Source organism: Patagioenas fasciata, chromosome 22 (genome assembly GCF_037038585.1).
Source record: "Patagioenas fasciata isolate bPatFas1 chromosome 22, bPatFas1.hap1, whole genome shotgun sequence".
In the NCBI taxonomy this organism is placed as follows: domain Eukaryota; kingdom Metazoa; phylum Chordata; class Aves; order Columbiformes; family Columbidae; genus Patagioenas; species Patagioenas fasciata.
Genome location: NC_092541.1, coordinates 7,913,853 through 7,928,774, shown reverse-complemented (window position 1 = coordinate 7,928,774; position 14,922 = coordinate 7,913,853). Strand labels below are relative to the sequence as shown.

The following is a 14,922-nucleotide window of genomic DNA, read 5'->3' as shown; positions in this document are numbered from 1 at the left end:
CTGTAATAGATAAACTTGTAACAACGCAACCTGACATAGCATGAAGAATCACCATGTAAGCACTATCCTAACAGAAGACTGCCCAGTTCTCATTATGTTGCAACATAAGATAAATGATAGGGCTGATTAGAAATCAAAAATTAGCTTTCAGATAAAGTAGTTCTTCAAATTTAGTATTTGTTAACGTCCTACTCAAAAGAAGTAAGATCTCTTTAAAATAAATGAAAGAATAAAATGAACCAAAGTTACGTCTTTCTCTGTTCTGATATAAAAGGAATCCATACTATGAACTCAAATGAAGATAACAATATTCCCATGCATACAGAACCATCCTAAACTGATGGAGAAAATACCAGAGGAATATCGCTCTGTGATGAGCACGTACCATAGGTATTTCTATGAACATTTTATACTGGCCACTATCATAACTTCAGTGCCCACTACTCTTCCAAAGGATCTCAACTAGTAGAAAACATATGTAAATTTTCTATTTAAAGACATTGGGATGGAATGCAGCTCCACTTTCAGATATCTATGTTCAGGTACAATGGTGGTCTGTGCATCTGAAGATTAGTATTTTCTAGCAAGCTATTTGCCTCAAGCCTCATCCAGAGGTCCTTTCTAGTTAGCACTTCATTAGGCAGTTAAAAAACATTAAATGGTATGCACATTTCATGCTATTTGATCCAGGCACCAGAAACAGTCCTGGTGCTAATTTAATAATACAGATAGAGCCTGTAGACACGAATCTTAAACGCTACTTTAGTCAAAAGTATGAGTTTGGTATTTTCAGAAATCAAATTTTTGGCTGATCCTCAGCCAAATACTAAGGTGTTTGGTCTAAGCTGAATGTCCTGTTCCACTCAGCGGGATGAGGGCAAGGTTAACTTTTAAATAGTCTGTGCAGTAACTGGGAGTAAAAACAATTACTCAAGAAGTTCAGTTAAATCACGAATTTACTGAAAGCTCAGCGGAACTACAATGAATAGTGATTTGGCAAAAGCTGTATCATAAAATTTAACAAGATTTCAACAACAAAACTCACAGCAACTAACCCTTTTGAGTGCAGAATAAAGTCAGAAACAGAGAGAGAGAAGAAAACGAGAGATTGATATCAGAAGAGAAGTAAGGTTTTACTGCTCTGAAGGTTGGTTGATGCAGTGAGGCTCTGTGTAGTTCCCAGAGTGGCAGGCAAGAGGCAACACAACACAAGCAACTAGGTCCTGAGTGGGAAGCTGATTTTGGTTTGGTTTTGGTTTGGTTTGGTTTGTGGTTTTTTAGTTCATTTGCAATTCCCTCTTGCTAGTCGTGATCAATGAATGACCCTGCTTTTGTGCAAAAATGGTTAATGCCTTTATCTCAAAGGTTGGTGCCTTTGTTTTGCAAACAATAGGTAGACCTCAAGGAAGAGATACTGTCCTGCCTCCGCAGCACGTACTTCTTCCTCCCTGCCAGAAGCCGCAGAACCAATTGTTTAAGGCATAACAAGGTGCATACTATGTCCATCACACTGAACAGTGTTTAACAGTATCTAATCCATTTCAAATCATAGTGCTGTGAAGGAGAAGGATGTTGATGAGGATGTAGGTTATTAACTAGGAAATATATATATATATATAAATGTCAGAAGAAAAGGGCAGTTAAAACTCACAAGGGGGCTTTGTGCACCTAAATGATGGATATTACATGATGATATTACAATTATATGCACCAGGGAGATTTCTCTAAAAGGGAGTCAAATATCAAAGAAACTTCATGGATTATGCCACTAAGACTCAGAAGGCCTTCACCTCTTGATCTATCAGTAGTCTGCTTGCCAAAGGCAGGTTCCTCCTATGTAGTCATGAAACAGCTCTTGTATCTGTAGTTATCTAAACGACATAGGAATTTTCTTTCTCATAGCAGGTATAGTGCTGTGTTTTGGATTTAGTATGAGAAGAATGTTGATAACACACCGATGTTTTGGTTGTTACTGGACAGTCAAGGCTTGAAACATAACCCATGCCCCACACGACCACCTGGAATACTATCCTGGGCCTTGAAAATCAAGTCCTATGCTGACATGGCACCTCATTTCTGAAAAAATCTGATGGTCACTTATTTCAAAGAACATGAAACTGAGTGAGTATATAACACCCTTTATCATGCACCAGCTTCCAGGACAACTGAACAATGGAGTGTTGAAAACTACACTGAGAGCAATGGGTGGTGCGACATTCAAACATTGAGATACACGTTCTACAAAAGCTACCTGGCTAGTCAACACTAAGGGATCTTCCAATTGAGCTGGCCCTGCCTAATTAAAGCTTCCACATATTGTAGAATGAGATATAGTCCCTGTAGTGCACATGAAGAATATGTTAGGGAAGGAATTCTGGTTTACTCCAGCCTTGGGCAAAGGCAAACCCATCCGTGGGATTGGTTTTGCTCAAGGACCTGGGTGCACTTGGTGAGTAATGCAGAAGGATGGGGAAGTCTAATGTGTAACTCAAGGGGATTTGATTTGGGGTAGAGAATAGCCAATGATTTGAATTATATTATGTTTATTGCTATATAATACTGTATGTCATCACTACTATGGTCGCTACCCTGTTTCCCCAAAAATAAGGCCTACCCTGAAAATAAGCCCTAGCATGATTTTCAGTTTTTTTGAGGATGCTTGAAATATAAGCCCTACTCCAGAAATAACCCCTTGTTACAGTTCATTTTAAAAGTCAATTTAAATAGTGTCCAGGCAGCTACACATGTAAAAAAAAAAAAAAAAACGTATTTTGGAGCAAAAATTAATATAAGAACCTATCTTGCTTTTGGGGAAACAGCGTATATGCCATATCAACAGTATTATAGTAAGAACCATCCAGATTAATGAAGAATGATCTTTGACAAAACCAAGCAAAGTGCAGTAATGATGGAACTAGAACTGGCTTCAGCAACTAGCGTCCAGCAACCTCCTTGAGATCAACATCTTCAATCCACAGACCGTGGGCATGGACCGCACTGGACACACCAGCTACCAACTCTGGACGCAGCAGTGACCTGGCCTGAGCTGGCTTTGATGCCCAGTAAGATGCCATCTCTCCTGTCCTGAGTAAACGCCATAATAGATGGAGCCAAAGTCATGGACTAAATGAACTCAATGGACATTTTGTGGACATTTTATAGTCATTTCATGGGTGTAGTTCACAGACTAAGGGAAAGATAGCTCTGTATTATATCAAAGGATGGGAAGGGTAGTGGTGGGTAATGAGAATGTATTGGGTAGTGTAAGACCTGAAGATGATATAAATGGTATGGAATAAAGATGGAATGTCCTGGTTTTGACTGGGATAGAGTTAATTTTCTTTCTAGTAGATGTGTCTTGGATTTAGTATGAGAAGAATGTTGAAAACAAAGTGATGTTTTGGTTGTTGCCAGATAGTCAAGGACTTTTCAGCTTCTCATGCCTAGCCAGGTACACAAAAAGCTAGGAGGAAGCAAAGTCAGGACACCTGACCCAAGCTGGGCAAAGGGATATTCTTTATACCATATGACATCATGCTCACTGTATAAACTGGAGTTGGCTGAGGGGCAAACGCCACTGCTCAGGAGTGAGTGGGCTACCTGGCTGTGGGTGGTGAGCAACTGCATTGTGTATCACTTGTTTTTTTTATTATCTTTATTATCCTAATCGTCATCATCTCTTCCATCTCTTCCTCTTTCTTCTAGTAAAAAATAAGAATCTTGTCTTCCCTTAGTCTCCCAGGGTCAAGATATACCCTTTTCCTTCCTCTCACATAGGTGGCCCAGTGTAGGGATGGATGACAAGCCTCTGCAGTCAACTGCATAAGGCATTTTCCATGTATCCTGCTCAGTTTCTCTGGTGTATGTTGGAGTAAAGGAGCACTGCCTCTGCTTACCATTTATTATATTTATTTGTTGTTATTACTATCCTGTCTTAGTAGGGTCTTTAACAACTGGGCACTTGAAGGAGTCCTTTTCAGTTAAAAGCAGAGACAGAATTCACCAAGACCTTCCTGAAAGTTCTATCCATGGGAAATACAGAAACAGCATTTCAATAAATACTTATATGTTTTAGTTTATTCCTTTCTAAGTGGAAGTGTTCCCTTCACCCAGCAAGCAAAACAACACACAAAAAGAAACAATCCAGTAAGTGTTCAGATTATTGAGAAATCGGACTCTAAGGGACAGAAGACAAAGGAAGAGTGGAAGGGAAAGAAAAACTCTGTAGGTGGGAGCATGTGGACTGAATAATCATTTGGTTCACTTGTCATGCATTTGAGATACGTATTGACATGCAGTTAGCGGGAGGACTCACCAGTCTGAGTGGTTTGCAATGTGAACATCCTCAGCTGAGACTGAGATCTTGTTTTGATATCTAGAATAAGAAATTGGCAGCACTTGAGGGTCATTCATTGGATTCTACAATGGCTTCTACAAAAGATCAGATAATTCATGCTCAGTAACATACCTGTTTCTCTCCTGTGACAAGGGGTGCAGGAGAAGACAGAGAAAAAAGGAGGAGGGCAGAAGAGAAAATAGCTGAACTTCAGTGGTTCTCATGGAAAGACAAATCAACAACAGTTACAAGCAACAGGTGGGTATTTTTAAGGGTGGCTGTATCTACCATTTCTCTACATGACAAACAGCACACAAATGTTCCACTGCTTTGTTTTTCCAAGAACGGAACAATAACTTTGGGGGTTTATTGGTAACTGCAGAACTAGTGCAAGGATCTTTCTGTACTTGTATATCTGCTACTCTTTAGCTACTCCCTGGGTGTACATCAGTGTCTGAGACTGTGCCTCGACTGAAGGTCTTTGATTCATTCAGCTGTTTGAAACATTTGGTATGTTTGGTATGTTTAAGTGGGCAGTCAAATTATCACCTATTTTTTTAAGTTAACAAAAGTAATCTCACATCAGTTTTACCTCTCATTTGAGATAGAAAGCAGAACTCCAACATGAACTCAACTTTATTCTCTTAACTTTTGTTCTTCATCAGGCACCTGCCATGGAAAATTGGTGCATGGTGACTGGGTCCACACTGATGGGATTCAAAATCGCTGGAACTGCAGATCTTTCTTTCATGGTCTTCCTACTGCTGTGTGTCACCAGGCTCTTGGGAAGGAATGCCATGTCTGTTATCACTCACATAAACCTTATCTATTACCAAACAACAATGTATTATTAATATTTCCTCAAGAACCTCTCTATCTGGGACCTCTGTCACCACTCCGCCACTGTCATTTCTTGGACTGTTTCTTTGCTGACAGGCAGGTCATTTCCTCGGGTGGTTGTTTAGCCCAGCTGTTGTTGTTTCCTCTTTTTGTCACCAGAGAGTACTTCCTCACAGCGACCACAGCTTATGACTACTTCACAGAATCACAGAATTGACTGGGTTGGAAAAGACCTCAGAGATCATCAAGTCCAACTCTTGGTCCAACTCCAGTCCATTGACCAGATCATGGTACTAAGTGCTGTGTCCAATCTCAGTTTAAAAACCTCCAGGGCCGGTGAGTCCAGCACCTCCCTGGGCAGCCATTCCAATGCTGACCACTCTCTCTGCACAGAATTGCTTTCTAATCTCCAGCCTCAATTTCCCCTGGCAGAGTTGAAGCCCCTGCCCCCTTGTCCTATTGCTGACTGCCTGGGAGAAGAGCCCAATCCCCCCTGGCTAGAACTGCCCTTCAGGTAGTTCCAGAGAGTGCTGAGCTCACCTCTAAGCCTCCTCTTCTCCAGACTGAACAAGCCCAGCTCCCTCAGCCTCTCCCCATAGGTCTTGTGTTCAAGTCCCTTCCCCAGTCTTGTTGCTCTTCTCTGGACCCACTCCAGCACTTCAATCTCTTTCCTGAACTGAGGGGCCCAGAACTGAACACAACACTCCAGGTGTGGCCTCCCCAATGCAGAGTACAGGTGAAGGATCACTGCCCTTGTCCTGCTGACCACGCTATTTTTGATACAGGACAGGATACCATTGCCTTCTTGGCCACCTGGGCACACTGTTGGCTCCTGTTGAGCTTCCTGTCCATTAGTCCCCCCAGGTCCCTTTCTGCCTGACTGCTCTCCAGCCACCCCGTGCCAGCCTGGAGCGCTGCAGGGGTTGTTGTGGCCAAAGTGCAGGACCCAGCACTTGGCCTTGTTGAACTTCATCCCATTGGAATCGGCCCATTTTCCCAGTCTATCCAGATCCCTCTGCAGAGCCCTCCTGCCTTCCAGCAGGTCCACACTCCCTCCCAGCTAGATGTCATCAGCAAATTTGCTGATGATAGTCTCAATCTCCTCATCTAAATCATCAATGAAGACGTTAAACAGGACTGGACCCAACACTGACCCTGGGGACACCACTAGTGGCTGGCTGTCAGCTGGATGCAGCCCCATTCACCAGCACTCTCTGGGCCTGGCCCTCCAGCCAGTTCTTAACCCAGCAGAGTGCACTTGTCCAAGCCATGGGCTACCAGCTTTTGCCATTGGTAACACACTGCTCCACCTAACCAAGATGTCAAAAAGATGCCATCAGGTTCCACTGGCATCCTACACCTGTGGCTATGCCAACAGCATTCTGCAGACTACAGCTCTGTATGGGCAGCTAAATGAACTGTTTCTTCCGTTGTGCTGCAGTTGTTACGATTGCTACCCTTTGAAGGTAATTTAATCGTGACATTTACCTCATACACCTTATCTCCACTACTCTAAAGTGTGAGAAAGGTCTGAGTAAAATGGGCAGCAAGTCAGGAAAGATGCATCAGCTAGGGCTCGACTATCTCAGTGTGGGTAATTATAATACAGACATCCCTATCTGTAACTGTTTAAAATTACCTTTATATACAGAGACTTACTGCAGGATACACTTTCAGGTTCTTTATCTCTTTTATGCTGATAAATATCGCATGGGCGGGTGTCAAGAGGATGGACCAGACTCTTCAGTGGTGCCCAATGACAGCATGAGACGCAAACTGAAGCACAGGAGGTTCCATCTAAACACGAGGAGAAACTTCTTCACTTTGCGGTGCCAGAGCCTGGCCCAGGCTGCCCAGAGGGGTGTGGAGTCTCCTTCTCTGAGACATTCAAACCCCCTGGACCCACCTGCGTGACCTGCTCTGGTGAACATGTTTTAGCAGGTGGGTTGGATGGTCTCCAGAGGTCCCTTCAACCCTGACAGCTCTGTGATCCTGTGAAGGGAGGCTCAGGGTCAGCAAGAACAATTCCAGCCTAATTCCCAACTGCAAAATTTTTCATTTTCAGTTAGAAATATTAAAAAGTGCTTCACTGGCATTTATTTCAGCTCTTTTAATTAACCGATTGACTGACCAACTTAATGAACTTCTCCAAGTTGCCCTTTCAGCATTGCATGACGCAGCCAACCGACGGCTCACGCAGCGTTTACACTACAAGTTTCCCACCCCGGCCTCTTCCTGCGCTCACCCAGTGGGTTCTGGCTCCACTGAGCAGCTCCTCAGGCTTTGTTTGCTCCCCTGCTGCGTTGGCTTCCAGCTGGTTTTCCAGCGTTTTCCAGCCGCCGGACGCGCCCGCCCCGCCCCCCCGCGCCCGCCCCGCCCCGCCCCCCCGCGCCCGCCCCGCCCCGCCCCCCCGCGCCCGCCCCGCCCCGCCCCCCCGCGCCCGCCCCGCCCCCCCCGCGCCCCCTCCTCCCGCCCCGCCCGCTCCGCCCCCTGCACGCTGGGTGGGGGGGGGGCGCTGTGGGGCCAGGAACGCGCGTGCGCAGTGGATGCTGCCTGGCGCGTGCGCAGCGGGTCCGGCGATGCGGGTGCTGGTGGGTGAGTGCGGGCCCGGCGGGGCCGGCGTGCGCGGTCTCCGGTCAGGCCGCTGCCGGGACCCGGGTGGGCGCGGGAGGGGCGGAGGGAGCTGGTCCTAAGGGGCGGCCGCAGGGCGGCTCCGTGCTGCGGCTGTGAGGGGGACGCAGTGCTGGAACGGGGGGTGCAGGAGTGAGGGTGCTGCGGTTGGAGCCGCCCCCATCCAGACTCCCCCGGGTAGGGGAGTAGCACATAACCCCGAATGCCAGTCGTACCCTGGCTGCATCCCCAGCCCGCGGGCAGCAGGTTTGGGGGGATTCCGCCCTCTGCCCTGCTCTGTGAGCCCCCCCTGCAGTGCTGGTCCAGCTCTGGGCCCTCAGCACAGGACACACACGGAGCTGCTGGAGAGGGGCCAGGGGAGCCCCAGGAATGACCCGAGGCTGGAACAGCTCTGCTGGGGACAGGTGAGAGAGCTGGGGTGTTCAGCTGCAGAAGAGAAGCTCCGGGGGACCTTATTGCAGCCTTTCAGTGCTTGAAAGGGGCCCATGAGAAAGATGGGGACAGACTTTTGTGCAGGGCCTGTTGTGATAGGACAAGGACTGATGGTTTTAAACTCAAAGAGGGGAGATTCAGGCTGGACACGAGGAACAAATTTTTTATAGTGAGAGCCTGGCCCGAGTTGCCCAGAGAGGTGGTGAATACCCCATCCCTGGAGACATCCCAGGCCAGGCTGGACGGGGCTCTGAGCAACCTGAGCTGGTTGGTGAAGATGTTCCTGCCCATGGCAGAAGTGGGATTGGGTGAGATTTGAAGGTCCATTCCAACCCAAACTGTTCTATGATCTATGGTGCATGGCGCCCAGACCTGGGGAATGGAGACCCTCAGAGCTGGGTGCTGTGTGGGGCAGCCGGGCACTGGGGACCGGTCGTGTCAGGGCCCAGAGTAATGTGTCCCAGAAAGCTGGCTGTGGTAATGGGGACACCTGTGTGGGCCTTGGGATGCCAAATATGTAATGTCCTGTCTTTCTCCTAGGTGGTGGGACTGGCTTTGTGGGCAGAGCCCTGACACAGTTGCTGCGGAGCCGTGGGCATGAAGTCACCCACGTCTCTCGACAAGGGGGCAAGGATCGGATCAGCTGGGTATGAGATGAAAGCAGTCACAGGAGGGTGAAGCTGTCAGGGCTGAGGAACAAACCTGCTTGCTCTGGCCAGCAGTGGCGTACATAGAATCTGCAGTGGTGAATCTGGCTCCTGTGGATGTACTCTTGGGCTCCTGGGTGTTCCATGGGTCATAGTCGTTGGGATGGGTACTGCTGGTTCCAAGGAGCCAGACCTTCTCCATTCATGCTTGTGCTCCAAGTGTTGTGAAGAAGGACCTGGCTGGAGTTGCTAGGACCCTGCCCTGCTTGGTTGTTGGGAAGGCTCGAGCAGAGGGGAGGCTGAGTGTGTGATGTCTCTGTTACCCCTGCCCAGGAAGAGCTGTCCCACTCTGGACTGCCCCTGTGCGATGCCGTGGTGAACTTGGCTGGTGAAAATGTCCTCAACCCTTTCCGCAGGTAACTTGATCTGTCGTAGTGCTATTGGGACAAAGTGAGGGCAAGACAATTCAGTGTTATCAGAGAATGTGAAGGGGATCTGGGGAGGAAGCACTTGGGTTACCTGACTGTTGACATCTTGATCCTTGAGTATCCAAAATATTTCTGTGGGCCTGATAAGTTCTGGGAGACCTTTGGAATACAGGTTCCCTTCTGGATCGACAGTTGAAAGCCAGGCAAAGTAGTTCCATGTTTCCAAAATGACACTGGATGCCTACATTTAGATAATGTAAAATCAGAACCAAAGTTTGACTTATATGAGGGTGTTTTTGGAAATGCATCCACAAGAGTTCACTGTACCCAGCTTTGGATTCCAGCTCCTCTGCTACCTTTGTCCTCAGGCAATCCAAAACCCACAGCCTTTTGTGGGAAGTGGAGAGCCACCATCTCCCAAAGTCCCCATGCATTTAGGTACTAAGATCACATGTCCTCCCCCTGCTCTGGGGTTGGGAGGAATTCACATGACCTCTCCTGTGCTTGTGAGTGGGTGTCCGCTGGGCCTCCGCTTGGTGCTGTTCTTTCCTTGGGTGTCCTTGTGGGCAGCATAATCACTGGCTCTCCCTTTCCCAGGTGGGATGATGCCTTCTGCAGGGAAGTCATCAGCAGCCGCGTTGAGACCACCAAGACCTTGGCCAAAGCCATTGCTGATGCTGAACAGCCACCCCATGCTTGGGTCCTCGTCACCGGCGTAGGTATTGGTTGGGCCCAGTCAAGGCATGGCTCACGCTGACCTGGAGAGGTAACCTCCAGACAGAAACACGCTTCTGGGGGGACACGTGTCTTGCCTTGAAATGGCAGGCAAACCTTGATCAGCTTTTTATTACTGCAGCAGACGAATTTGGGTCCCTATGCTTTCTCTTGGTTTCACTAGGACAGGACTTTTTCACCATTCTTCTGTGAAAGCCTTTAAGCATCCTGTAGAACTAGTTTGTCTAAACAGGGCCTCAGCTGAATCCCCCTACATTTCTCCAACTTTGTATTTCTGCTTTCTCCAGTCTTTAATGCTGCCACAGTTTAGCATCTGTGATGCCCAGTTTTAGAGCAAGCACCTTTCTATGCAGCCAGCTCAGTGTGTTGCCTGCCGGTTCTCGGGGCTGCCAGCTCAACCTGAGTATTAGTGCATCCTGCTGAACTTGCAGAGCACATTGGTAGTTGAGCATTGCCATCAAAGGGACCCTGTGCTGTTCATATGAGGATGTCTTTGATGGAGTGATCAAGTTCTGGGCTCCTGGAGACAGGGAAGAGGGTCTGTTTTGGGGCGGGTGTGTGGCTGGTGTCATGATTCAACCCTGACTCCCTTTCTGCTGTTATACCCACAGGCTATTACCGCCCTAGCCCCACAGCTGAGTATACTGAGGACAGTCCTGGGGGGGATTTCGACTTCTTCTCACGCCTGGTGAGCTCCTGGGAGGCGGCAGCTCTCGTCCCTGGGAGCCCAGCTCGTGGTGTTGTGGTGAGATCTGGTGAGAAGGAGCATCTTACCTGTTCAGGGTGGCTCTGCTTTCGTGCTGAGGGAAGAGGAGGGAGAAGGACGTTGGGTCTTGTGCCTCTTCATAATGGGTGTGCTGTTCCAGTCCACCCCTCTAAGGATTGTCTCCTGGTTGTGGGTCTGGGTGTGAAGGGGACTTTTGTCCTTTGGAGAGGGGGTAGTCCTTATCTCACTCTGTTTTCCTCACAGGGGTAGTGCTGGGTCGAGATGGTGGTGCGATCTCTCAAATGCTCTGGCCTTTCCGTCTGGGACTGGGTGGCCCCTTAGGCTCTGGGCTCCAGCCCTTCCCATGGATCCACATTCGGGACCTGGCTGGGATCGTGTGTCATGCCCTGGAGAGTGAGTGCCTGCAAGGCGTCCTCAACGGTGTCTCCCCATCCTCCGCCACCACCTCCAACAGCACCTTTGCTCAGGAGCTCGCTGCAGCCCTGGGGCGCCCAGCCCTGCTGCCAGTGCCTGCTTGGGCCGTGCGGGCTGTCTTTGGGGCAGAGCGGGCCATCATGTTGTTGGAGGGCCAGAAAGTGGTGCCAAAACGCACCTTGGAGAGTGGCTACCATTTCATCTTCCCTGAGCTGTCTGGAGCTCTGAAGGACATTGTGGCTTGAAGACTCCTCAGTTGGGCTGGGTTAGGCCCTGTTTTTGTGAGTTTGCTGGCTTACATCCCTTCCCCTGTGAGAAAGAGGGTAGCCCTGCCCCTTCTTGACAGTTCCTCGTCCACATACAGAACATACAGAGAGGGTGAGCAATCTTTTCACCATCTGTCTCCCTTTGTGCATCCTCAGTGTCACCCTTTACTGCAGGGCGACAATAAACTGTGGTAGATGGTCTCTGTTAGCCCCCCACCCTCCCCACTAGGAAAGCTTATAGGAGGAAAAGGGAGAGAGATTTGCAAGCTGGAAAAGTTAAAAATGCTTTACTAATGCTGCTAATAAATAGAGAAAATATACAAAATATACAAAACCAATCTTGAATTTCCTGGGGTAGCGCAGCATTGCAGGCAGGACTGGCGCCGCTCCAGTGGCTGCAGGGGAGGTACCCAGAAATCCTGGGCTGGACTCCGCAGCAAACCGGAACTGGATTCAGGGATCCGGGATCTGGAACGAGGCCTCGGATCGCAGGCATGGCAGGCAGGATCCTCTTCAGATGCCAGACGTGGTCAAAGAGACCAAGATCCTTGTGATCTCCCACTTTTATAGTGTGTATGACATGTGTGGGATGGAATACTTAGTTGATCAATTTTAGTCACCTATTCTGTCCGCCCCTATTTGTAAATATGTCCCTCTTACTTATGGGATGTGCAAAATTTATCAGTAACCTTGGCTGCCACAGCAATAAGTATAAACCTGGGGCTCTTCTGCATACCATTGCTGCCGTTATCAGCTCCAGAGCGAACAGTGTCTGAAAAACATGCAACCAAATTCAGACAAGTGCAGTTACTTAAAAGAACTTAGCTGAAAGGAAAATTCACTAAAAGAGAACTGGTCTTGTTTTAAACAGAGCCAGGACACTCAGTTTGGCAGTCATCCCTCCTATTGCCATCTGCAGTCTCCACATTACTGGCTTTTGGGGAAGGGCACAAGCTCCTCTAAGGGTTAATTGTGACTGCTGAATCTGCTATCTTCCCTTTTCTACAGCATGCATATGAGCTGCTTGCAGAGCAGCTGGGGGTGTAGTGTCTCTTCCCCTGAGAGACAGGGATGGCAGCAGCAGGAAAGAGGCGTTCAGGTGTTGTCATTCTCTTCCATGTTACTCGAAGTCCCTCTTCCTGTTTTTACCCATGTCTTTCCCTCGTGGTCACATACACACCTAGTTATACTCTTGTGCTTTGCCTTTCCTGGTCTCATAGGAAATGGAGTTGTGGTTGTGGGAGAAGATTCATCTTGAGGGGGTGCAAAAGGTGCTGGATACAGATGACCTGGAGACTTTGCCATCTCCTTTCTTTGTGGCTCTGTGCTGGCACCAAGTTGCTGTGTCAGAAGCTCCAGCTGAGTCTAGGCCCAGGCATCACACCCCTCCAGGATTGCATAAACCTGACGCTGTGGCAGGGAAGAAAGAGAACACTGCTTTGCACACCTATAGGGACAGAGGTGGTGGGACTGCTGGCCGCTGGACTGCTTTTGAGGCCTTTGATGTTGACCACATCTGAGATTGTGGTGGGGACAAACCGGGTGGTGCATCTTGGTGTGAGGCAGTGCAAGGCACTGCTTTACTCTAAAGGGAGGAGTTACCTTCATTGTAGTTGTCTGATCCCAGAGTCATTTTCCCTTGTTCATCCCATGAGGTGGTACTTGTGTTCAGGCGGTTCCCACTGATTAAGCAGTGAGAATATCCAGGCTGCCTGGACTGCCCTGGGCAGCATTACCTCTTCTCTTGTGGAGAACATTGCAATTTTGTTATCTCATACTGTAAGGAAATGTATCCACATGCTTCCCATGACTCATTTTCACATGTCGAAGTGGGTTGCAGAGTGTGAAATGTACAGAGAAGTGAAGTTCTTTATAGCAGAACATTTGGAGAAATATTCCTAGTGCAATGTAATTTTGGGCTAGAAAAATATATTAAAGACCACTTCAGACAATTAAAAAGACCTGCTCCATTCCTGAAATAAGAAACCATCTAGAACACATATTTCTGGCTTATGGCAGGCTGATGTAGTCACAGGAGCAGAAGGGTCAATCTTGGTGGGGTCTAGACTCCCCACTCAACTGCCTGTTCAGTCCAGACTGGAGACACAATGGCAACCTGCTGACTTTCCGGGCAGGAAAATTAGAGTGAGAATGTCCAGCTGAAGTTGTAGATAATCCTTGCAGTCAGTGTGAGCATAGCTAGGTGAGCTGGGACTTTGGGAATAGCTATGAAAGAACATCCCCTGTGCTAAGTGTGGCTTGCCTGGATTGTGTCTGTGCTGTCTGTAAGTTATGTGCATGTTTCTTCCTCTTCCCATGTGCCTCAGTTTCCTGGCCTTGAGAGCAAGCCGACCTACTCTGAGAGAGCATGAAAGAGAGAGACCTATTAAAAGATTTAATAAGACAGGACAGACTGGTGGTCAAGTGTAGAACTCAGCCAGACCAGCACTGACTGATCCAGGTTTACTCCCAAGTAGCCTTTTTTATACACCTTTTCTTCCTACCTCCCTCTTTGTTGCTCCCAGCTCCCTGTCCCCTGCACATTCCCTCAAGAGCTTGCATGGTCCCACCAGCTCCATCGAACAACCTGGACACTCAGGTTTGCAATCCTTACCAATTGCAAAGTCCTGGTTGCCTGTAGGTCCTTGAGAGCTTAGTGGTTAGTGTGACTGATAATGTTTGTTTCTGGTTGTTCTCTTTGTTTGTGCTAATTGGTCAGTTTTTATGACTCTCTGTGTTTATCTCCCTCTCTTATCTTGCCAACTGTAAAAATAAATGTTCTCAGATTTGCTTCACCATTGTTACCAATTAACGTGATTTATCAGGTTTGTTCTCATCGCAACCACCTTGATCATATGTCAAGTTTCTCACTGTATGTTCTTGTTTATGGCTCCTTTGGCCAGATATCCCTAAAAGAGAAGGCGTGTTCCCTCTGTGTACCCTGACACTCCCTCACTGACCAGCAATATCAGAAGAAGCTGCCCCACTCCTCACCCCCATGGAGCCTGAATGGGCCCCCTGGGGGCAAGAGCCTGACTCCTCTGGGCATTAACTGTGGAGGGGGATGTGCGCAAGGGCCACCCCCTTACTGACCGTCTCATCAGAGGCAACAGGCATGAACATATTGAGGCACTTAACATCAGTAACACCTATGTAACAGTTCCTATAGGCAACTCCAATTGTTTGGCTTTGATAGCTGCATCTCTGCAGGTCATGGGGTGTGTGCGGCCAGGTGGGTCCTGCAGTTTCGGTCTTATTGCAGCAGATCTGAGTGGTCAGCACTGATTACCTCCTGTGGGATTAGCTCAGTGTTGCAAGACAATATCAAAGACAGCTAGGCTTAATTCTCAGGTCGGAAACCATGGTAGTTCTGCACCCTTTGTAACGCTACTCCTCATCACACATTGTTCCACAAACTGTAAGAAATTGCAGCCCAGACAGCACTAGCGACCTGAGTGCTGTGAGC

The 14,922-nt window shown here is 48.1% G+C and overlaps 1 protein-coding gene across 2 annotated transcripts; it reads left to right on the top strand.

The window, feature by feature from the left end:
* The first annotated feature begins 7,715 nt into the window (after positions 1–7,715).
* On the top strand, positions 7,716–14,251 carry LOC136111859 (epimerase family protein SDR39U1-like). Of its 2 annotated transcripts, XM_065856270.2 has the most exons (6): positions 7,716–7,771; positions 8,780–8,886; positions 9,220–9,302; positions 9,912–10,033; positions 10,661–10,804; positions 11,020–14,251. In XM_065856270.2, the coding sequence occupies exons 1-6, from the start codon at positions 7,723–7,725 to the stop codon at positions 11,433–11,435; spliced, it is 921 nt and encodes a 306-aa protein (XP_065712342.2). In that variant the 5' UTR covers positions 7,716–7,722; the 3' UTR covers positions 11,436–14,251. The 2 variants fall into 2 exon arrangements, with proteins under 2 accessions (XP_065712342.2, XP_071674138.1); XM_071818037.1 differs by lacking the exon at positions 8,780–8,886 and having other exon boundaries at positions 7,717–7,767.
* Positions 14,252–14,922: the final 671 nt, after the last annotated feature.